General features: G+C 49.7%; 1 protein-coding gene across 1 annotated transcript in view; it reads left to right on the top strand.

Moving 5' to 3' along the window:
• Nucleotides 1–7368: 7368 nt before the first annotated feature.
• Nucleotides 7369–25637, top strand: part of ERO1A (endoplasmic reticulum oxidoreductase 1 alpha) — a 27487-nt gene continuing 9218 nt past the window's right edge. The window contains 7 exon segments of the mRNA XM_083167376.1: nucleotides 7369–7565; nucleotides 8065–8184; nucleotides 10212–10295; nucleotides 13022–13060; nucleotides 18582–18664; nucleotides 21337–21413; nucleotides 23458–23665. Of these exon segments, the coding sequence (XP_083023502.1) occupies nucleotides 7467–7565; nucleotides 8065–8184; nucleotides 10212–10295; nucleotides 13022–13060; nucleotides 18582–18664; nucleotides 21337–21413; nucleotides 23458–23665 (710 nt within the window). The 5' untranslated portion in view covers nucleotides 7369–7466.

Here is a 25637-nt window from a genome sequence, read left to right as displayed (position 1 = left end):
ATGGGCAGTGATGGGCGGCACTCGGAGGTAACTTTCAAAAGGTTTTAATCAGGTGCGGCAAACGTTTGCCGCACCTGATTAAAACCTTTTGAAAGTTACCTCCGAGTGCCGCCCATCACTGCCCATCTATCTACCTCCATTCGGGAAGGCACCGGGGCCTGCTGCATTATTAAGGAGAGTGCCGGGCCGCTACAAACCTTATATATATATATATACATACATACAGGGGCGTCAACAGCAGTGTAGACCCCTGGGCATAGCACCTACCGATCCTCCAGCGGTAGGGGTGGGGGAAGCTTTGATGTCAGCGGGTGGTAGGGGGTATTATATCAACCGCTCAGCATGTAGGGCCTGGGTCAGTAATTTCCACTAATTACCCCTTTACTGCACAGATGGTGGGAGACGGGATGGGAGAAGGGGGCATTGGGCTGAATGACGGGGCCCTGATACACAACTTCCAGGGTGGTAGAGGATGTTTAATATGCAGAGGAGGGGTGTATAGTGGAGTGGGTTTGTTTTCCATAATTTTCTGGTGGGAGGACAGCTTGCTTGACTGCAGATATCTCCAGTTCCCGGAAATAGATTTCTTAGATTTTAATGGAATTAAAAACTAGAGAATCCCACCTACCAAATTAACAGGCTTGGATGGGGACCGCTGCTTTGAAGTCAGATATCTCCGGTTCCCCAGGGCCGATTTTTTTAATTCTTGTACCCATGGAAAGAGGGGACCCTCAGCTTTCAGCCTAGGCCCCTTAGACTCCTGGGGGGTTTCTGGGTACTCAGAACCCCCCCCTGCGTGCGCTACTGCTATGAGATGCGCAAATAAACGCTTTGTAAAAGGTGCATTCAAATTGAAATCGGAAGTGAGGATGGCTCATGTCTCTACGTCCCATCTGTGCTGCACACACGCGTCAATGCCCCCGACCCGCCTATCCTAGGGCAATTGGGTGCAAGTAGCAAACACTAAGCACAAAATGACAGCTATCCGGATAAGCAAAGCCAACACGATAATAGTATATTATATGTATGTAATGATGTAGCGGAGTAACTGTCCCTTCACGCTGCTCTATATCCTATAACACAGCATACAGTATTTAGCCTCGCCCTGCAGCCGTCTCCAGGAGCCAGAGTCTCCCTTCATAATCCATTACCGCTGCCTTTACCTTTATTATCTGTTACATTGTGGTGGTTATTCGGGTTCATTCGTTCAGATGCGAATTCGCACCCTTGCGAGTGAACCAGATCCCGCCTAGCGAATGGTGGTCCGCCAGCCCACCATTTGCAAGGTGCGCACATTCCCACTGGCATTTACATAAACATCCATTCACAGCCTGCGGGGTAACACCCACATCATTCGATGTTCGCCGACCATCAAATGATGTGGAACGTGCACGCATATGTAAGGTTGCTCAGAGCAACCTTAGATCTGCGTGCAGGAGGGAAGTGGGCGGGCAGCTGACATCTGGTGATGTCAGCTGCCCGCCCCCGCGTCATTGGCCCATTAGCATTAGAACGCCCAGCGTTCTCACTGGAACACCCCTAAACCGCTGGGTGTTCCCATAAGCTGATGGAGCGCAGGGATGCGTGCACCCAGCAAACAGGTTGTTCACTGTGGCCGCACGCACCCAGCACATGCGTAGAAACGCACATGCGCAAAGCAAAAAATTGCTCCTTGCGAATGGACCAGAATAAGGACCTGTATCTCCAGCCCTCCTGTATAGAATAGGTCCACCCTAGTTATTGGCAGGGGTCTTGCGCTAGCCTCCATGGGCTGCCCTTCGTCTTATGCTCTTTATTTGATCATTTGCGCTAGTCTAGTCGGTGGACTAGGATTGGCGGCTCTGGGTTCGGGCTCCGGATCACGTTCGCAGGTGTCTGCCCAGCATATTCATGGGCGCTCCCACCACTTTTATGGGCAAGCCCATCAAACACTGGAAGAACCCCAGCGACCGCCCCCTGCCCATCATTGGGTGAACTCCCCTGATTGTAAAAGTCGCCAAAGGCGTATGCTCCGGGGGTTTGCACATGCGCACACAGGGTTTGTATAAACAGTAATGAGTTCAAATTTGGGGAAAAATATTTATTGAAGATATCGCTACAAACAATTAAAGTTCTTAAAAATAAGACCCTTGTGCGTCGACACACTTCTGCCAATGAGTTTCCACTCTTGGAAGGTGCCCTGGAAGTCCTTTTCCAGAACGTCCTTCAAGCAGCTTTGACCTCTGCTACGGTCCGATGGCGGTGCCCTTTGAGGGCTGTCTACACTCAGGGGAACAGGAAAAAGTCCGCCCGGGCCAGATTGGGACTGTAGGGGGGATGAGGAAGTGTTGCGATGTCGTTCCGGGCCAGGTAGTCGTTGACTAGGAAGCAGGTGTTGCTTGATGCAGCTTCCAATTGGCGGCATTGCACTTTCTGGATCATGGCCAACGTCTCCATAGCCGATTTTCCGCATCACACACAGAATTTAATGGCGCAGGGCTGTTGGGACAGGGGTCCACTAAAACCACGATACAAACCGCACGGAAGCTCATGTGTCGACATATGGCATGTCAACCAATAGTGGTCGACCTAATAACGGTTGTTCCTATGACCCATTCCCCTAGTTACCTCCCACAAATTGTCAGGGCTTCGTTGGGATTGCGAAATGATGACATAAGACCACCAGTGACAGCTGACACCTTTAGTTCTGCTTTTCCAACCCTTATCCCCGTCCAGGATATAAGGTTTACACAATGCTGAGGCCGTGGTACAGAGCAATATCAAAAGGGAGGGGAGAGAACGAGCACCCCTACCTAGTGCCTCCTAATTAATCCCCAGTAATGTCAGTGGGGGGCTCATCCCATCCCCCCCCCCCCCCCCCCGGTCGCCATGTCTTATTGAATTACTCTGTATAATAAATAGCTGTGTTTTATTATTGTTTAACTGCTTTTATGTTGTTTAAACAGTGAATATGGTAGCAAAAAGAATTTCCATTGGTTTCTGTATAGTCGTTAAGCTACTGGTTGTTTTCCTTGGGAGATTAGTAATATAGCAATAGTAATAAATGTCCTATTTTCATATATTTGCTCTCTCGGATCCTTCCAGGAAGGTGAATTAATGCTTTTACTAAGCACAAGTAAATACAGGGGACAAACTGTCCACATCTGACCCTTTTCCTGCCATTGCGTTTGTGCTTCTAAGCAAATTGAATTAGAGAACGGCCCATTTCTCTAATGATCCAGCTGGGATAGTTGGTACCTGACACTTTTATTGCACCATCCCCATCAGCTTTGGTAAATGGCTGAGTCTAATGGTCTCTGTTGCCCAGTAACCGCCAACCGCCGGCGTTACCGGTCTCTGTATAATTCAGGGAACACATCTGTTGTTGTATTACTAAGAACACATATAAGGTCTGATTCCGGTTGAATCGTTCCCTGGCATATTCGCGCCTGGGACAGATGGTGCGGCTCTGCGCATGCAGTGAATGTGTTTGTACATGTGTAAGACCGCAGTATAAACGCCTTCAGCAACTATCTCCGAGGTGATCAAGTCACGAGGTGTTCGCAAGGGTAAGGGAGGGGGGTCTTTAAGGGGAACCCAGATGGGCCGATGCTTGCTCAGGGTGGGTGGATGATGTCACATGATACCCAGACTTTGGCGATTTGCGGAGGAAATAAGAGTCAGTTCAGACTGACTTTTATTTCCGATGGCAGGAGAAATCATTTTGATGGTCGGCAACCGTCCTTCTAGTGGATGCATGTGAGGGTCTGTATTATCATCCCCTTGCATAGCAGGGCCGTTTCTAGAGGCGGACAAGCCGTGCAGCAGCCCGGGGCGCCGCACGGCTTGTCCGCCTCTGAAACAGCCAGGGCGCCCGGCAGTCTCTCCCCCCCAAAACCCCGTAGCCGCCGTAGCCGCCATAGCCGCAGCCGCTGTCTCCCCGGCCGGCCCGACTACACGCTGGAGAGGGGAGGGGAACGCATCGTGCGTCTCTCCGTCCCCTCGCTCAAGTCACTGGGCTGCCGCTGTCAGCCAATCAGAGCTCGGGCGCGAGATATGAATGGCTGACGGCTCAGCTCAGGTACACACACTTAAGGGGAAGGAGAGAGGCAGGATGCGCTCCCCTCCCCTCGGCAGCAGCATAGACAAAGTGAGTTTGGCACTGTGGGGGCATATATTTGTGGCACTGTGGGGGCATATATTTGTAGCACTTTGGGGGCATATGTGTAGCACTGTGGGGGCATATATTTGTGTCACTGTGGGGGCATATGTGTAGCACTGTGGGGGCATATATTTGTGTCACTGTGGGGGCATATGTGTGGCGCTGTGGGGGCATATCTGGCACTGTGGGGGCATATTAGTAAACGGCATCAGTTGTGCGGCAGCGGCACATGGGGCATAATGTGTAATGGGCATTACGATGTGTGGAGTATTGTGTAATTGCCATCACAGCGTGGGGTCTAATGGGCATCTTGGTGTGCGGTGTAATGTGTAATTGTCATCACGGTGTGCGGCGTAATATGTAATCGTCATCACAGTGTACGGCGTAATGTGTAATTTGCATCACGGATAAATAGTGTATAATGATTTAAGTAGCCTGTCATTGTTTGGCCTTGATCTGTGAGGCGTACTAGGTCACTGTGTGTGGCCTTCAGCCGGCCAACCTAAGTGCGGGAGGACAATAACAATTCCTGCAGCAACCAATGTCTGGTCATGCAGGTTGCAAAAGTGTGATAAAAGGTAATTGTTTTCCTGCTAGACCATGCCTCACATTAAGCCACACCCCTTTTAAAATTAAGCCACACCCCCTATTTCGGCAATTTCTATTGTCCCATGTTATGTATTGGGGGGGGGGGGGACGCGCTTTTTTTTTCTTCGCCCTAGGAGCTAAATTGTCTAGAAACGGCCCTGTTGCATAGTACCGAGGGGATTCAGAGGTGGGGTGTGGGGTGAGGGGTGTGTGTGTGTGTGAGCGTTTGGCGGGCGGCGTTTCAGCACTCAGTAAGCAGCGAATTCGGCTGTTTACCGAGCCAACCTGAATTCATTGAACTAATGCTGGGTACACACCAGGACGACTAGGGCCCGATCCCCTCAATCTAGATCCAATTCCGACCAATTGGATGTAGATTGGGTGGTGATTTGGCCCTTTTCTGTCCTGGTGTGGACCGATACCGATCCGATGCGCGGTCCCGCGGGTCGGTCGGTCGTTATTGAGATCCTACCTGCTGCAGGTAGGATCTCAATGACGACCATACAGCCGGGTGCGGGTCGCCATCGGATCGGACACGCTCACGGTGCACATCGTGAGCGGGTCGTGCCCCCCCGCGTCACCGTGAGCGGGTCGGACGAGACACTGACGACCCGCTCACGATGTGCATCGTGAGCGGGTTGTCCTGGTGTGTACCCTACATAAGTCCTTGCTACATTCAGACAGTGGAAATCCCATCCTGCTATGGTGTAACTGTAACAGGTGAACACAGGCTTAAGGGATGTATTTCTGCTTTGTCACTATTTAGCAATTACTAACAGCCCTTAATAATAAAGGGAATGTTTCTTAATGCTGAGTAATACTGTACAGACTGGGGGCGATGTATCAAGCCTCGGAGATACTGTACTAGCGTAGCCTGTAAAATGAAAGTTATGGTGCATACGCACTGTACAATTCCTCGTTCAAGGGCGTAACTACCATAGGTGCAAGGGGTGCAACTGCTATGGGGCCCAGAGCTGAAGAGGGCCCATCTTTGCTGTGTAAGTAATATGTTTGACATTTTTATCACCATCATTTGCTAAATAGGGGGCCCTTACAAACATTTGCTATGGGGCCTACGAATATCTAGTTACGCCTCTGTCCTCGTTCATTATATCCCCCAGTGTGTAAAGGGCTTTAGAAGCTGATTAGGATATCCATAGAGGGAGAGATAAAGTAGCAGACAATCAGCTCACAACTGCCATTTTACAGGTTGTGTATGAAAAGTTAGGAGTTTATTGAAGCTTAGTAAATCTGGCCCAATGTCAAGTCAACAGTCAAAAGGTTGACACAAGCAAAAGGTCACTGCATAAAAAAGTTGACATTAGGATTTGTTTTTCACTTCTTCATACTTTAGCATCCACGTGGACTTGGACTGGGCTGAAGCATACATCTGCACTGTGCAACACAGCCCCTTTCAAATGGACCATGCACTGTGAAATGCAGCCCCACAGCACCTTTCACATGGACCATGCACTGTGCAATGCAGCCCCACAGCACCTTTCACATGCATCTGCACTGTGCAATGCAGCCCCACAGCACCTTTCACATGCATCTGCACTGTGCAGTGCAGCCCCACAGCACCTTTCACATGCATCTGCACTGTGCAATGCAGCCCCGCAGTGCCTTTCACATGGACCATGCACTGTGCAATGCAGCCCACAGCACCTTTATGTCACATGGACCACGCACTGTGCAACGCAGTTACATAGCTCTTTTCACATGGACCATGCACTGTACAACGCAACCCCACAGCACCTTTCACATGCATCTGCACTGTCCAACACAGTACCACAGCACTTTTGAAATGGACCATGCATTGTGTAACACTGAGACCACAGCACCCTTCACATGCATCTGCACGGTGCAACACAGCCCCACAGCACCTTTCAGATGCATCTGCACTGTGCAATGCAGCCCCACAGCACCTCTCACATGCATCTGCACTGTGCAACACAGCCCCTTTCACATGCATCTGTACTGTGTAACACAGCCCCACAGCACCTTCACATAGACCATGCATCGGCACTGTGTAACGCAGCCCCACAGCACCTCTCACATGCATCTGCACTGTGCAACACAGCCCCTTTCACATGCATCTGTACTGTGTAACACAGCCCCGCAGCACCTTCACATAGACCATGCATCGGCACTGTGTAACGCAGCCCCACAGCACCTTTTACATGGACCGTGCACTGTGCCAAGCAGCCCCACAGCACCTTTCACATGGACTATGAACTGTGCAACACAGCTCCACAGCACCTTTACATGGACCATGCACTTTGCAAAGCAGCCACACAGCACCTTTCACATGTCATGGACCATGTATCTGCACTGTGCAGCTCAGCTCCACAGCACCCTTCACATGCGCCATATATCTGCACCCTGGCTGATATGGGGGCAGGATGCTCATGCCAGCGGCTGGTAACCAGAATCAGGACTAGCCTGCACAGATCTGGTATTGTGGCCGCTGCAGTAAATAGTAGAGCACCCGGTTACAGCCTGTGTGCGGTCAACATGATGCAATGTATGTCTGCTCAGTCTCACAGTCACAGCGACCAGCATAAGCCCCTCCCTACCTGGGAGTGGCCTCGATGTGTTTATAGACACGTACTGAGAGCCCTGCAATACGCACGCACTGAGTCACGCCTTCGGCCACGCCCATTCTCCAGGGCCTCTTCCGGGTTCAGGCTGAGTCCTGGGACTGGTGCTGTTGCTGCTGCTGGTGGTGGTGGTGGACATGAGATCCCTCATCCTCCTCATCGCCCTGTGCTTCCTGCTGCCCTGGGAATCCCATCTGCAGGGACCAGGCTCTGGTGCCCATGGCTGCTTCTGCCAGGTGAGGGGTGCCAGCATACACAGCTGGAGGAGTGGGGGCATGGCTCTGGCTTTCCTCCTATGCGACCTCTGTCCCACTGATCTGTCACCATCATATTCATTGGCTTATTGTATTTTTACTATATCTTTATTTAATAAGAATAGTCTCCAATATCTGCATTATTGTCCCTATTGCACTGTGCCCCTGATTCCTTTCCATTTGCGTGTAACTGATGTGTGTTTGTGTGTGTCTGTCTATCTATCTATCTATCTATCTATCTATCTATCTATCTATCTATCTATCTATCTATCTATCATCTACCTATCTATCTATCTATCATCTACCCGTCTTCCCCATCTGTTTTTGCTGTGCGAGACCGTTTCAGTATGGATGGTGCAATGATGCAAATACAAACCGTTTCCCTGGAAATAAATTTGTGCTGATGTTAATATTTTACCCAGGTGCGCTGTCTGCGGCTTGTGTACAATGTGTAACCCTTTCCGTCGCTGCTCTCATCTAGGTGGCCGGTTACCTGGACGACTGCACGTGTGATGTGGAGACCATCGATATATTTAATAATAAAAAGCTGTTTCCCAAATTGCAGAAACTGCTGGAGACTGACTATTTCCGATATTACAAGGTAACCTGTGTACCTCCTCGGTGTTACTGGGTGGTGTGATGGTATAGTGGTGGGAGGATGGGTGTTCTGTGTCTGGTTACAGCGCTTGGGAATGGTGCATTGTGAGTAATTAATTGAAATCGTTTATAATGGGCCTGATTCACGGCTGATCAGGTAAGCGATCAGTTGCGCAGTTTCCCCGTGGTCTGGAACCTGCACAGGACCCGTTCTGCACATTTGCAGGATAGGTCCTAGGCTTGCATTGTAATGTTGTCCCTCTGCCTAAATGACAGGCACAGGCAGAAGCAACCAGTGCTTCTGGAAACAGTGGTATGTTACCCCAATCTCCCAGGAGTGGCCAGTTTTCTTGGCCTCCCAAGCTGCCTTGTGACGGGCAGTAAGCTGGTCATCACAGAGGAGCTTCGTGACCGATGGACGCAATGTTACTGTAAAACTGTTATCACGTCTGTCCCTGTATTGTAATTTGCATGTTTAAGCAGATCTCTGTTCAACCAGCAATGTTTATAAAGATGCCCGTCAAGCATGAACCACCAGGCGTCTGTTTTTTTTTTCTGGTTCAGGGGTTCTCAAATTTGGCCCTCAGGGCCCCACACCGTTCATGTTTTCCAGGTCATCCGGCAGGTGCACTCATTACTCATTTACACATTTTGAAAGACCCACAGGGGGAGCGAATTATTTCACTTACGAATCTGTGAGAAGACCTGCAAAACCTGCACTGTGTGGGGTCCTGAGAACCGAGTTTGTGAACCTGCGTTTTAGTCCAACAACATAACTAGGGTGCAGGAAGAGACTCTGCTGGCTAATTTTATATGTGACTCTTGTAAATCTGTGTGTGATGGAGTCTGTATACACATAACTTCCAACTGTCCCTCTTTCCGCGGGAATGTCCCAGTTTTTGGCAGTGTCCTGCGGAGGGGCAGTTGGGAGGCTCCCCTGTCACCCGTCAATAGATGCTGTGCGCATGCCCCACAGCAGTGGAAATGGGGGGTTCAGGCCTCGTGAGTATAGGCCACGCCCCCAAATTTCCGACACACCTTTGGCGTGTGTGAGTGTCTCTCCTCCTGCTGCACCAAAGTTGGGAGATATGTATACAGGACAGAACTTGGCTGCACTTGTAGCACTTTGTGTACAGCTACGAGACTGTTGTGCACACGGATTTACAAGTCACATTACTCTGTACAGTGTCCTTGTGTGTTTTGGTTGTGCCCGAAGCTAGTAGATGTCTCTCTGGACTTGGAGCACCATGAGGGGATAGTAGTATATGACAAGTGGCCTGGATATATGTAATGTTATATATTTTCATAGTCGCTGAGTCATCCTTTACATTAGAAGTGTGGTGATGTCATTGCTGGGTAATCTAAGGTAGTTGGGGGAAATAAGGTGTGTGTGCAACTTTAGAAAGTTATGTGACAGCTCTGTGTTCTGTCATCAGCGTTTTAAGCATTGCTGCACCCCTTTACTGTACACACACTTCATGGAACCTGTTTATATGGTCACATGAACTGGCAGAGAAAAACAACCGTAAATACAGATGAGTGTAATGTTACAGGGTAACAGGAAATTGGCTTTTTTTTTCATTAGAACGGCTTCCTGTCTCTGACCACAAGGCTGTGTTACAATACCCCCTGCTTGTAAAGTATACAGAGAAGGAGAAGTGTAACCATGTACATGTATAATGCCGCAGGCTTTTATACCTGAGGCTGGGCAGTGACTTCTAATGCTCGGGTCACACTGAGGCTGTTTTTTATCACTGCTATTACATAGGTTTCAATTGGAACCCAGTAGTTACTTGCACAGTATGGTCTGTATTTCAGAACTGATTTGCAGAGAGCACCACCCCAGGCAGGGAAGAGGATCCGTATGTGTTTTGGAAGATGCAGGGTGCTAGAATGAACACTGGTATACTGGGAAGCTGAGGCTGTATATGTACCTGGGCTTATAATGTGGAAGCTAGGGGCTGAAGCTTTGTTTCCTTACCTTGCGAATGGCCGGGATGCTGCTGTTCTAATAATCTGTTCCTCTTGTAGGTGAATCTCAAGAAGCCCTGTCCGTTTTGGCACGACAACAGCCATTGTGGGATAAGAGACTGCGCCGTGCAGCCGTGTCCAACTGTAAGCACCACAACTTTACCACCAATGTTTGTTACTATAATGCATGATGAAATTTCTTTTATTTATTTATTTATATATATATATATATATATATATATATATATTTTATTATTATTATTATTTTTTAGCCCCACTTGGGGCTTAAAGCAATTGAAAGTCCCATGGAAAGACCGTGCATGCTGGGACTTGTAGTGCCACCCCAGCTGGAGTAGCACAGTAGAGTTTCCCTAGGCCCTCATTTAATGTTGTGTAGGTAACCTTACAGGTATCAGCTGCTGTTGTGTAGAATCTCCCATGGGAACGGTAGTTTGTCAACAGCTGATGCGTGGGGGGCAGCCTGCGGAGGGTTAGCACCTGGAGGAAAGACCTGTAAGGGGGAGGGGGTATATTATGGCTTCTTGTGTTCTAAATTTACTTCTAGTCACGTGTCTTATTTTCCAGCTGGATTTACTAAGTGCTGTGTGCTCTTCTGGAAAAAGCCGATATTCCACTTTCAGACAGAATAACCCCTAAATCCCAGCTTTCACTCTGCATTTGATTCCCCGGTCACTCGCTGATAACAGCCTGACCCCCTTTTCACACAGAAAAGCAAAATACCAGGTCAAGCATTTATACCTGCTCAACATGGGTATTTCTTCTGTGTGAGAGGGTCAACCCAGGTTGAAATTCTTGCGTCTTTGACCTTGGTATTTGTTTGGGTCGAAAATCTGGGACTGTTGACTGTTTGCACAATAAAAGGACCCGTGTTGATCAGCAATCTACCGGGTACCAATGTTTGGGTGTTAGGTCGACACGCCTTAGGTCAACAAGGAATGTTTTTTTTTTTTATTTTATTTTTTGTGCCGACAGGCGATATTTCATGCCCTACCATCCACTAGGGCGTGGAAGGAGAGTAAAATGAGTGTGCTGAGCATAGCGAGGTGAACGCAGTGCACCGATACGGTGTTCATGTTGACAGTGACATTCGGGGCAAAATTATTTTTTTTAAACCAATGTTGACTTAATGCTTGTGTCGACCTAAGCCCATGTTGTCCTTCAGTGGTCGACCAATGCATGTTAACCTTCCAGTGGTCTACCCTATGACCCATACCCAATGTTTGTTCTGGTAATTTGCTTTTCTGTGTGAAAGGGGTATAACTGATGCCCAAAGCATAGCGCTCTAATCTTAAGACGAATAGCAATGGAATCTCAGTGTGTACACAGCATTAGAGGCGATCTTAGAACCCACGCGAATGACTTTCCTCAGACAGGCGAGTGTGACGGAAGCACACACAGATAAATAGGATCTGTACAGGCTTTGGGGCGAAGTGTGACATATTTAAAAAATGTTAGTTTGAAAAAATGTCGTAAAATTCCCTCCACCGCCTCTTCTGATATTAGACCGGCATTAACATGAAAATAGTTTTTTTTCCTTACATAAGGCGATCCTTATTTTCCGCACCTGGTATTTTCGGAATAGGAATTTTAAACTATTGATTAAAGCCGCCAATGTTTGTCTGAGGTCTAGGGTGTAACTCTACACCCTAGACCTCAGTATAAGTAGTATCCCATAAAAATTATTGACAGGGGATACGGTCACTTGGCCCCAAGCATTAGGTCGACATGGAGTTAGGTTGACAGGCTCATATGGTCGACACAGCATTAGGTCGACTTTTTTTTTTTTTTTTTTTTTTTGTGCCAACAGGAGGTATTTCATGCCCACCATCCACTAGGGCGTGGTGGGAGAATAAAATAGTGTGCAGAGCGCAGCGAGGCACCGTGCCCGAAGCGTGGTGAGCGCAGCCAGGGTACGTGGTGCTACGTTTAGGTGTCCATGTTGACATTCAGGACAAAATACATGAAAAACCCCATGTCAACGTTTTGGCTGTCGACCTTCATGCATGTCGACCTAATGCTTGTCTGTCCAATGATCCCATTCCATTGGCAGCAGCCTCTTGGGTGGCCTATTTAGCAAATGGTTCAGATATATCCTTACAATTCTAAATGTTTTAAGCTTTGCAGTAAAGAAGGAAGGTGGTCACCATTTTCTAGGAGACCCTTCTGGCCTTAGGAGGCCCAATAGTCTTTGGACTAATGTTAAACATTGCTTCACATTTTTGTAAATTCTCAAGACCAAACAGAGGGGGAAATTTACTAAGATGTGAAATATACTTCACAGGTCATGTTGCTATCGGCAACCAATCAATCAGAAGCTACTTCTTATTGCTTTTTCACCCTCTAGAAGATAGTAGAGAGGATCTGATTGGTTGCCCATAGCAACATGACCTGTGAAGTGTATTTCACATCTTAGTAAATTTCCCCCAGAATGTTCCTTGTAAGTCCCTGGGACTGTCTTATTGAAGGGGGCTTTGAGATCATGGGGTATATTTCCTAAACGTTGATGTTGGCTTAACATTGATATTCATATTGGGTAACCAGGGATAGAATATACATTTACTAACCATTAAAAATTGAATATAAAAAATTAATATATAAATGTTGTCCTAGACCTGGTCTAACATCGAGAACATTGTTTTATAATCCTTTAACATCGACCGTTTAGTAAAATTATCCCCAGGTCTTCTGTATCTTTAATGGGGATTCCATAATTATTATTTTTTTTAAATCCTGAATTTGTGGTAGTGAGTACATTTCATGTAAAGATTGTCAGCTCTGGTGGTAAATGTGACTGTTCTGTATGTTATAACTGTATAACAATATGTTCTCTCCTATCTCTTATTCTGTAGGATGCAGTTCCGCCCGGCATCAAATCTCCTGGTTTTAAGGTTTGTGTGACTTATTTCTTTATTACCAGTTATTAATATAGCACACACCTATTCTGCAGCACAGAGAATATCTGAACATTCACACCAGTCCCTGCCCCAGTGGAGCTTACAATCTATGGGGCAGATTTTATTAAGCTTGGGTTTTTTTTATCACCGGCCAATCAGCTCCTATCTGTGAATTTTACAGGTTTGGTTTGAAAAATGACAGGTAGGAGCTGATTGGCTGGTAATAAAAACTACACTTTATCACTTCACCAAACTTAATAAATCTGCCCCTATTTTCCCTACCACATGTACACCAGGGTTCGCAAAAACGCGCTATAGCGCGTATTTTACCCCAAAACAGTCCCCGGGGACGACTCAGTTGTCAAAACTAAAGGGGTCCCCGAGGACACGCTGTGCAGATTCTGTACCTGTGACTGAGACGCCGGCGTGAGCCGCTGCGAGCCAATCACTGCAGCGGCCGCCGGGACCAATCATTGTACAGTGGCCGCCTGGCAGCCAATCGCTGTACATTTTACAGGCTGCTGCCGCTGCGCACCCTAAAGCCGCGCGCCCTGCAATTTAAGAGTCACTGTGCGTCCCCCGGGCCGCCCCCCGCCATGTAAGTTCAATACGCTGCTGAAAGCGCGGGGGGGACGACAGGATGGGATGCGGCTGTAACAGCCGCTCTCAGCAGAGTAGGTGTCGGTGAGCGCGCTGTCAGGATGACGGGGGACTGGATGTGGCTAAAACAACTCAGAGCAGCGTGTCAGCTATTCCAGTCCCCCGCCAGGCTGATAGCCCGCTCACCTACTCTACAGCATGTCGCTTTTCCAGCCCTTGGGCAATGACCCCCCCCCCCCTCCCCCCTCCGTGGCAAAAAGCAAGAAATGCCCCCCAGCCCCTCCACTGTGGCAACGAACCTAAAATGCCAACCCCCTTCCCACCTCATGGCAACCAGCATAAAACACCCTCTACCCTGTGGCAACCAGCATAAAATGCCCCCCAACATGTAACCCCAGCAAGGAGCATATAACCCCTAGCAACAAGCATGTAGGCAAGCAGCACTTATGTGCTATAATATATACTTGTCATAAAAGTGTGTACTATAATGTGTACTGGGCATATCGGTGTGTTCTATAATGTGTACTGGGCATAATGGTGTGTACTGTAATGTGTACTGGGCATAACGGCGTGTACTGTAATGTGTACTGGGCATAACGGCGTGTACTGGGCATAACGGTGTGTGCTGTAATGTGTACTGGGCATAACGGTGTGTGCTGTAATGTGAATTGGTACTACTATGTGACCACACCACTTCCCCCAAAAAAACATGCCCTTAATTTTTACCGCGCGCCTTAGGCGCGCACTGTCCCTTTTTTCAGGTTTATATAGTTTCTAGTGTATACTGTATGTATATTTATGCGAGTGGGCCAATTGATACTTCCCCCCCCCCCCCTGACCAACATGTGCCATGCTGGGGAGAAGGGGAGAGGAGGCTTTATTCCATTGGGACCCAGAAAAGGTCAGGTAGGACCCCAATTTTTAGAAGTGAAGGGTCCCCGGGACCCACTTTTTTTGGTGGTTTTCGCGAACACTGTACACGCACACACAGACATTCTAGGGTTAATTTGTTGGGAGCCAATTAACCTACCAGTATATTTTTGGCATGTGGGAGGAAACCGGAGTACCCGGAGGAAACCCACGCGAGCACGGGGAGAATATACAAACTCCACACAGTTAGGGTCATGGTGGGAATGGAACCCATGACCTCAGAGCTTTATGTGCATGCGTCGTGATATAACCCTGCAAGGAGCCATGGTCTTGTCCTGTAATAAGATGCCTTTATTAATAATTATTTACATATCGTCAACGTATTGTGATGCTGGTATTTACTTGGCGGCGCGTCTAGCTGGGAGACGATTGGTGTATTCCTATCACATGACTGTAAACCCCAACAATGATGTCGATCTGATTTTAAGTTGAAGCAATGGTATTTTTACTTGCAGGCCAGAATGGGGGAATGTTTATCTGGGTGGACTAAGTCTCTCTGGGAGGATAGAATGAGCTTATAGGACTTTCAAGTGGTAGGACTTTGATGCCTTTTTATATAAATTTGGGGATATATTTGCTAAACAATAATGTTCTATCGATCTAAGATGCAGACCATCGGGTGCTTTGCAAACCAACAATTGGTAAATATACCCTCGGTAAGGGTATTCCTTTGTGTAGAGTTTGCGATTGCCAGACCTGGTTCTCAACACTTGTGACCGCAAACAGTTCATTTTTTTTCCTGGTCACCTGTGGCTCTTTTAAATGTGACAGTTGGTGATGCACGGTGAATCTACTGGGTGACCCGGAAAACATGGCCTGTTTGGGACTGGGTTTGAGAGGCACAGGATTCAGGTTCCTGCAAGTAGGAATACACGGGATGAGTGAGGCGGGTGTGATAACGCACAAGCAGCGCACAGTAAGCGCCTCTAGAGGAAGTGCGACGGTCTATCAGTTTTTCTCCCGTGACTCGGCTGACCCTCCACATCCGTGTTCTCTCTGATTGGGGCGGTATGGGGGTTGGAGGGTTATTAAGTTGACCTGGAACACTACAGATCAGTATAACATTGCATCTTCCTTAATGCTGTGTGGCTTTTGCATTCTGCTAGATGTCAATGCAACAGTGCAGGACTTCCTGATTATTTGCTTTGGCCAATCGGAGGTCTCTGTACTTCCTTGTGGATTGCTGCGCCAGATGTTTTCCAAGAGACTCATTGCTTGTTGCGAACCTGACTATTACCCTGCAGCTTCTGGTAGTCTTGTTAGAAGATCTGGTGCTGAAGTCGGCAGAAGCCGCTCTGGATAAACAGGATGCTGACAATATGCTCAGTAACTTGATAAGATTAAGCAGATAATGAATTTTGAATGTGGCTTCATGTGACCCCCTTCCAGTTTCACACAAGATGTAACCGAATCTCTTAGTTGAATGAGAACCACATATAGGGGGTGATTCAGTTTGGTTTGCAAAAGCTAACTGCTTTTATGGACAAAACCATGCTGCGCTGCAGGTGGGGCAGATGTAACCTGTGCAGAGAGAGTTACATTTCGGTAAGTTATTTTGTTTCTGTGAAGGGTAAATACTGGCTGCTTTATCATTTGGATTTCCGTTTGAACGCACCCCACCCAAATGTAACTCTCTGCACATGTTGCATCTGCCCCACCTGCAGCGCAGAATGGTTTTCTCCATTAAAGAAGGAGTTTGCTTTTGCAAACCAACCTGAATCGCCCCCATATATCCGTATTCTACAATGCTGCGGCCTGTCCTGGCTCCTTCAGTTGCTACCTATTCTTTATCACCGTTACCCTTACACGGATGGAACCATTCAGTTTTTCTTGAGAAGTGATAAGTATCAAACCTCTGAAAGACTCCTATGTCCTATTGAGCAGGTTTGCTGCATTCCCCTAGAACACAGGTTCTCAAAATCGGTCCCCAGGACCACACTCAGTCCATGTTTTCCAGATCACTTTTGAATTTTTAAAATGTGACTATTGGTGGCACACCAGCTGCCGGTTGACCTGGAAAACCTGACCTGAGGGCGGAGTTTGAGAACCACTGATTTAGATGTCCTGTTTAAATCTGCTCATCCGCTCCATACTGTGGGTCAATGACACCTTTATTCTGGGTTGTAGTTACTTGCTCAGTCTGTAGGACTAGCCCCAGGTAGAACTCTGTGGGTGAAAAATCCTGCCCTGTGGTAATATAATTATGTGCACTCTGTATTATTGTATTTTTCTAATGATTACATGGGGGTGGTATAGCTTAGAAAATGTCTGTCGACAGCAGAAGATCGACACATACATTTTTTTGTCAATGTTGAAATTTTGAGTGCGTGCCCCCCTCAAATATTTTGTCGACCTATTGCTTGCATTGATCTTGTGCATGTCAATCTATTGACCATCTGGATACTGATTACACTGGTGTCTGTTACCATGGTTACAGCACTAGATTTCTTACCCAGCAACTTGCAGTCCCTGTTTTTATAACGTTTCCCCCTTAGTATAAATTCAGGTTAAAATATATATATTTGTGTGTCCCATATGGAGTTAGCCACACCTTGTGCTGTATACAGTGACCTGCTTTAATAGTGGGCCCTGTCATGCATCTTTCCCATGTTCTGTGTCTCGTATATGGGCCCATGTATTAATGAGTGCTAAGACGTGATTCGTATGGTAAATGGCGTTTCAGCCCATACTGATTGGCTGGAGCACTATATACACCGAGATTTATCACCCCGCTTTATAATTCATTGAAAATTGGGCCCCAAAATGGGGGGGGGGGGGGGGGGGGGTGGGAACCACACGCTGCCATCTTTAGTCCAAGTCTAGGGCTTGACTGTCCTGCTCTGGGCCTCAAATCAAGTTTTCAGAGGATGGGTGCCCAAAAAAATATGCGTGCGTTTGCCCCTGTGCAGCTTTGTACACCTTTTATTTCCGCGCAGGCAGTGCTGGAGCACAAATGTGTTGGCAACCATATTGGAGGTGTCTGATGTGACTATTATGGGCTATCTATGCTTTTAAATGGTGGGCGTTCAACCAAACTTTGAGAGAGATAAAGTATCAACCAACTGGCTCCTAACTGTCATATTACAGACATTGGGACAGATTAAAATTGTAAATGTGAGGAGCTAATTGTCTGGTACTCCTATTTCTCTCCAAGTTTTGCTACATCTACCCCTATGCTCAGGCTTCCTGTCCTAGTTCCTCATTTGGAGAGTATTTGGGTATGGAACGCCCACCGTGCACCTGTAATATTCTGGAGGGAGATGGCCGTTCCTGCATTGGATGCACGATGGTGTATGTGGCGCTCCGTGAAGGTCACTGGAGCTGATTGTTTGTTTAGTTATCGGGTAATCCAGAAGTGCTGCAGCCACGTGGAATAAATAGTTGTTTTGGATGCTTATGCAAGTGAGCTTAATATTTGCTTTCATATTGAAAGCTCCCTGTACTATTACCATGCTGTCCTGTGGGCAGTAGGAACGTGGCGGCACAGACAGTCTGGACGTCATTATACATATTAATGGAGGATTCCATAATATTTGCTGCCTTTTCTGAGGCTTATAGCCTACTAGTTACAAGCCTGCCAAAATGACGGCTTAGTCCCTATCTGCTCCTTCCTCCAATCTGTCTTTACAGCCCCCTCTGTCCATAAACAGCAAGTTTGAAACGGATCATTTTGCTTTCCGTCGGGTGGTCACTGGCGGTACTTTACCTCATAAAGGCGAGGAGGCTTTAGCTCTTTATATATAGTGATTTCCACACCCTTGTATTTGTGCATTGCCTGTGCTGAGGACATTCCGTGTGAGCGGCCACATGCCCCCCCTGTAATATGCCGCAGGGTGTGCCTTCTCTGGATATCCTGAAATCCTTACATGTATAGATGCTGAGGGCTTGTATGTCACTCTTGTACCTGTAGTCCCGTCTGACTAATGTCCCATCCCCCACCTGCTGTATAATAAGTGTAAGGGGCTAATTCCTTCCTGTATCACAGTACACAGAGTCTGCAAATACCGAGAATGGGGAGCTGGATTGTGAGAAGGAGAAGCAGCTGGGTGCAGTGGACGAGTCCCTGAGGTAAGTGACCCTCTATCATTGTTTCCTACTAACGCCAGAGCTCAGAAACTGGGACGCCTTTCTGCTGCAATAACTACTACTCCCATCTGTAGACAAATGAGAATCTCGCTCTCCACCATGACGCCCTCCCCCTCCCTCTCTCCTCCACGACGCTCTCCTCCACGACGCCCTCCCCCTCCCTCTCTCTCCTGCACGACGCCCGCTCTCCTCCACGACGCCCTCCCCCTCCCTCTCTCTCCTGCACGACGCCCTCTCTCCTCCACGACGCCCTCCCTCTCCCTCTCTCCTCCACGACGCCCTCCCTCTCCCTCTCTCCTCCACGACGCTCTCCCTCTCTCCTCCACGACGCTCTCCCTCTCTCCTCCACGACGCCCTCCCTCTCTCCTCCACGACGCCCTCCCTCTCTCCTCCACGACGCCCTCCCTCTCTCCTCTACGACGCCCTCTCCCTCTCTCCTCTACGACGCCCTCCCTCTCCCTCTACGACGCCCTCCCTCTCCCTCTACGACGCCCTCCCTCTCCCTCCACGACGCTCTCCCTCTCTCCTCCACGACGCTCTCCCTCTCTCCTCCACGACGCCCTCCCTCTCTCCTCCACGACGCCCTCCCTCTCTCCTCCACGACGCCCTCCCTCTCTCCTCCACGACGCCCTCCCTCTCTCCTCCACGACGCCCTCCCTCTCTCCTCTACGACGCCCTCTCCCTCTCTCCTCTACGACGCCCTCTCCCTCTCTCCTCTACGACGCCCTCTCCCTCTCTCCTCTACGACGCCCTCTCCCTCTCTCCTCTACGACGCCCTCTCTCCTCTACGACGCCCTCTCCCTCTCTCCTCTACGACGCCCTCTCCCTCTCTCCTCTACGACGCCCTCTCTCCTCTACGACGCCCTCTCCCTCTCTCCTCCACGACGCTCTCCCTCTCTCCTCCACGACGCCCTCCCTCTCCCTCTCTCCTCCACGACGCCCTCCCTCTCTCCTCTACGACGCCCTCTCCCTCTCTCCTCTACGACGCCCTCTCCCTCTCTCCTCTACGACGCCCTCTCCCTCTCTCCTCTACGACGCCCTCTCTCCTCTACGACGCCCTCTCCCTCTCTCCTCTACGACGCCCTCTCCCTCTCTCCTCCACGACGCCCTCCCTCTCTCCTCTACGACGCCCTCTCCCTCTCTCCTCTACGACGCCCTCCCTCTCCCTCTACGACGCCCTCCCTCTCCCTCTACGACGCCCTCCCTCTCCCTCCACGACGCTCTCCCTCTCTCCTCCACGACGCTCTCCCTCTCTCCTCCACGACGCTCTCCCTCTCTCCTCCACGACGCCCTCCCTCTCTCCTCCACGACGCCCTCCCTCTCTCCTCCACGACGCCCTCCCTCTCTCCTCCACGACGCCCTCTCCCTCTCTCCTCTACGACGCCCTCTCCCTCTCTCCTCTACGACGCCCTCTCTCCTCTACGACGCCCTCTCCCTCTCTCCTCTACGACGCCCTCTCTCCTCTACGACGCCCTCTCCCTCTCTCCTCCACGACGCTCTCCCTCTCTCCTCCACGACGCCCTCCCTCTCCCTCTCTCCTCCACGACGCCCTCCCTCTCTCCTCTACGACTCCCTCTCTCCTCTACGACGCCCTCTCTCCTCTACGACGCCCTCTCCCTCTCTCCTCTACGACGCCCTCTCTCCTCTACGACGCCCTCGCCCTCTCTCCTCTACGACGCCCTCTCCCTCTCTCCTCTACGACGCCCTCTCTCCTCTACGACGCCCTCTCCCTCTCTCCTCTACGACGCCCTCTCTCCTCTACGACGCCCTCTCCCTCTCTCCTCTACGACGCCCTCTCCCTCTCTCCTCTACGACGCCCTCTCCCTCTCTCCTCTACGACGCCCTCTCCCTCTCTCCTCTACGACGCCCTCTCCCTCTCTCCTCTACGACGCCCTCTCCCTCTCTCCTCTACGACGCCCTCTCCCTCTACGACGCCCTCCCTCTCCCTCCACGACGCTCTCCCTCTCTCCTCCACGACGCCCTCCCTCTCTCCTCCACGACGCCCTCCCTCTCTCCTCCACGACGCCCTCCCTCTCCCTTTCTCCTCCACGACGCCCTCCCTCTCTCCTCCACGACGCCCTCCCTCTCTCCTCTACGACGCCCTCTCCCTCTCTCTCCTCTACGACGCCCTCTCCCTCTCTCTCCTCTACGACGCCCTCTCCCTCTCTCTCCTCTACGACGCCCTCTCCCTCTCTCTCCTCTACGACGCCCTCTCCCTCTCTCTCCTCTACGACGCCCTCTCCCCCTCTCTCTCCTCTACGACGCCCTCTCCCCCTCTCTCTCCTCTACGACGCCCTCTCCCCCTCTCTCTCCTCTACGACGCCCTCTCCCTCTCTCTCTCCTCTACGACGCCCTCTCCCTCTCTCTCTCCTCTACGACGCCCTCTCCCTCTCCCTCTCTCTCCTCTACGACGCCCTCTCCCTCTCTCTCCTCTATGACGCCCTCCCTCTCTCCTCCACGGCGCCCTCCCTCTCCCTCTCTCCTCCACGGCGCCCTCCCTCTCCCTCTCTCCTCCACGGCGCCCTCCCTCTATTCCCTCTGAGATCTGATGGTCCTCTGACGGGGTTATGCATGCTGCTGTATATGTACAATATATGATGTCATGGAACATGTTTTAGAAGCCGTCCCTTAGACTGTGGTGTCTCTGCTTGCAGTGAAGCCGCACAGGAAGCTCTCTCGCAGTGGAACCAGCACGACGATTCCTCAGACGATAACTTCTGTGAGCTGGATGGTACGTGACGAGTCTCAGATAAGATTGAATGGGGCCTGGGTCCTAATCTGTCCTCTCCTCCCTCTTCCTCCTTGTTCTGTCGGCAACTTTTGTGATACTTCTATTTTTCTTAATGTTTTGCTGATGTAGGTAAGCGGTCTGATAGATAAGTGCACGCCTGATACGTGTCAGTGTGCTAGATGCCAGATACGCTGCATTTACAGCTAATTAAGTGCAACACTGCACATTTTATTTATTATCAGTTGTTTATATACACATATTCTGCAGCGCTGTACAGAGAATATTCATATTCACACCAGTCCCTGCCCCAGTGGAGCTTACAATCTATATTCCCTACCACACATGTACATGCACACAGACATTCTAGGGTTAATTTTGTTGGGAGCCAGTGTATTTTTGGATTGTGGGAGGAAACAGGAGTACCCAGAGGAAACCCACGCAAGTACGGGGAGAATATACAAACTCGTGGTGGGAATGGAACCCATGACCTCAGCGCTGTGAGGCAGTAACCATTACACTGTATATGCTGCATTCATTCGTAAACAATGACTTTTATTTCTGTGGATTTAGGTATCCGGTCATTGGGTGACACGTGCATTAGGTTAACATGGCCAAAAAACGTCAACATGAGTTTTTCATGATTTATTATTATTTTTTCTTTAAAAAAAAAAACTTTTCCATCCCAGTGGGCATTGAGTTAGATTATAATAGTGTACCATGCAAAACAAGCGGTACTTGTTTCCTAGCACGGTGCCCATCGCATCGTATACCATAAGGCTAAATATGGTATGGGATGCGATCGGACCGATCTTGTACAATAAAAAAAATGTATATTATCGTATGCCATACAATGGCATATAATGCGATGGTATACGATTTTTTTTTTTTTGTACAACCACCCTGATGGGTCCTTACAATGTTAAATGGCCCCCACTATCAACGCCAACCCGCAGCGTGGTGAGCGCAGCGAGCCCGCAAGGGGCGGTGGTACACCTCCTCCGCCCTTATCATACCCCCACTATCCACGTCGGCGTAAAGTCGATTTTAGATAGTGTGGCGAGCGCAGCGAGTCACCGAGCCCGAAGCGTGGCGAGCGCATGCGGAATACCTGTAAAGTAATACGCGGGGCTCGCTGCGCTCGCCACACTATCTAGAAACAAATCCACGCCAACGTGGATAGTGCGGTATGAAAAGGTCGGAGGACGTGTACCGCCGCCCCTTGCAGGCTCGCTGCGCTCGCCAGGCTTCGGGTTGGTGTTAATAGTGGGGGTGCATTTAACATTGTAAGCACCCATTAGGGTGCTTATACAATCAAAAATCGCATCGTATGCGGCTATATGGCATGCGATGCATAAGATGCCATAGATGTAAATCGTGGGCGCTGTGCTAGGAAACAAGTACCAAACAAGCAATGTGAGGGGAGGTAGACACTAAGATGGTATCCTTATTGACCATGTCAACCTTTTTTCATGTGTTTACCATTAGTGGTCGACCTAGTAACTGTCTACATCAGGGCTGGGCAATTGCGGCCCTCCAGATGTTGAGGAACTACACATCCCAGGATGCTTTGCATTAGTTTTGCTATGTGGCCATGCTGAAACTGATGCAAGGCATGCTGGGATGTGTAGTTCCTAAACATCTGGAGGGCCGCAATTGCCCAGGCCTGGTCATGGACACTGTCGACCGTTTATACCCAAATCATGAATTTTAAAAGGGGAGGTCCCTCTACTTCTAAGCGCGCCCCCTCCCCCAACACACACACACACACACACACACACCACACCCCCCCTATGACCATCCACGTGGGCTATATTGCTGTACGTGTGCGGCTTGCTCCTGCTCGTATAACCGGAGATGCTCCTGTTATTGGAGAATTTTAATAATTGACTGCAGCTTTCAGGATAATGCTAACTGTGATGGTGAAACGCATGGCAGAAATCAGAAGCGGTGGTGGTTGTTTTTTGTAAAAGTTGCAGGTTATGTAAAAGCGGTCTGCAGGCGATCTTCTGTCGCCGGGTGAGTAACTGCCCGCATCTGCTTACAGATGAGGAGTCTCCGGATGCAGAATATGTCGATTTGCTCATTAACCCCGAACGATATACTGGTTACAAGGGAGAGGACGCCTGGAAGATCTGGAACAGTATATACGAGGAAAACTGCTTCAAGTAAGTGACTGGTAAAAAGAAACTTAATATAATGTGGGTACTTGTTTCTTATCTGGGCGCCCACGATCAAAATCGCGGTCATCGGGGGTAAAAATCGCGGGCATCGCGGGTAAAATTGGATGGTCGCGATGCCCGCGATGACCGCGATCACCGCGATTTTCCCATAGGGAACAATGTTAAAAAGGCTGATTGACCGCGATTTCACTGTTAAATGGCTCAATTGACCCGATTTGGCCATATTAACCCTGAATCAGGCCCAATTAACCCTTAAATGTCCCCCCCCCCAATTTTTGACGCCACCCCACGATCGACGCCAACCCGAAGCGTGGCGAGCGCAGCGAGCCCGCGAGGGGCGGCGGTACGCGTCCTCCGACCTTTTCATGCCCTACTATCCACTAGGGCGTGGTGTGAGAATATAATAGTGTGGCGAGCGCAGCGAGCCACCGAGCCCGAAGCGTGGCGAGCGCAGCGAGCCCCGCGAGGGGATGCGGATACCTTCACTGTGAAGGCCGCGAGGGGACGCGCATAATTGTGAAGGTATCCGCGTCCCCTCGCGGGGCTCGCTGCGCTCGCCACGCTTCGGGCTCGCTGCGCTCGCCACACTATTATATTCTCACACCACGCCCTAGTGGATAGTAGGGCATGAAAAGGTCGGAGGACGCGTACCGCCGCCCCTCGCGGGCTCGCTGCGCTCGCCACGCTTCGGGTTGGCGTCGATCGTGGGGTGGCGTCAAAAATTTGGGGGGACATTTAAGGGTTAATGGGCTCTGTGGCCCATTTAACATTGATTCCTATGGCCAAATCGGGTGGATTGAGGCATTTAACAGTAAAATCGGGTCCATCGCGGCTTTTAACATTGATTCCTATGGGAAATCGTGAGCATCGCGTCGCGGGCATCGCGGGTACATTTATGGCCGGCCGCGACGCGACCGACACGATTTCCAAGTTTAACATTGGTTTCAATGGGAAATCGCGGGCATCGCGTCGGTCGCGTCGCGGCCATACATAAATGTACCCGCGATGCCCGCGACGGGCGCCCAGATAGGAAACAAGTACCATAATGTGTATATAAATCTATGCAGGGATGGCTTGCTGATTCCTGAGTGACTTGGGTGTCCTTGGCCATCCAAAGACATGGCAGCCATGTTGTCCCCTCAGGCTCGGTGACAGTAGCCTGTCTCTGGTGTTTTAAATGTCTATTTCTGTGTGTGTTTGTGTATGCATGTAGCTGGTGCAATATTTACTATTTGTGCGCGGAACACTCAGAAAACTGTGCCGCCCTTCCCAGCCGGAACTTCATCCAAGTCAAACATCGGGCGATTACAGAACACCTGATACCGATAGACCTTGTCCAAACCAATGATAGCCAGCATGTATGAAAGGCTATATGTTCTCTACGATAAGGTGCAGAGGCTGGCATGGGCAGATTGTACCAGGTTTCCACTTCATCTCTTTTTGGAAAATACTGTAATTCTCTTCTAAATCAATGGTTCTCAGTCAGACCCCACACAGTTCATGTTTTCCAGATCGCCTGGGGCTCTTTTGAAATGTGACAGTTGGTGACATACAGCATGACCTGTTAGAACCACTGATCTAGATCATTACAGTATTTTTCCAAAAGCGTGTGAGGTGGAAACTTCAACCTGAGAACCACAAATAGATTCAGTGCTGCAGCTGACATGTAGTGTAATCCTCCTACACCGCTTCCTGTCCTGTTCTATACAAGCCTTCTATGGCAGATGCCATCTGAATATGGGCATCCTATTGCAGTTTATCCGTCGGACTGACCTCAGGTGTGTCGTCGTACAGCCACTGTCGGCGACACACCCATGTCAACTTTCACCACCCTGTTACTTCCCCAGGAGCACCGACTTAAAGTCTCTGACCCTGCGTCCAATCCTGTGCCGCGTCTCTGCGCTTAGACATCGGTACAGGTGCGCAGTGTGACTCCGATGCATGGGTAGACTGCTTGTGTGCGTCATCGCCACCGCACCCCCCCCCCCCCCCCCTCTCTCTCGAATCAAGACTGATATTTCTTGGCGCCTTATTTGCCTTAGCA

Source organism: Crinia signifera, chromosome 12, assembly GCF_055691185.1.
Source record: "Crinia signifera chromosome 12, ASM5569118v1, whole genome shotgun sequence".
NCBI classification, from domain to species: Eukaryota; Metazoa; Chordata; class Amphibia; order Anura; family Myobatrachidae; genus Crinia; species Crinia signifera.
The sequence above is the reverse complement of the archived record's forward strand: the minus strand, read 5'-3'. Positions and strand labels throughout refer to the sequence as shown.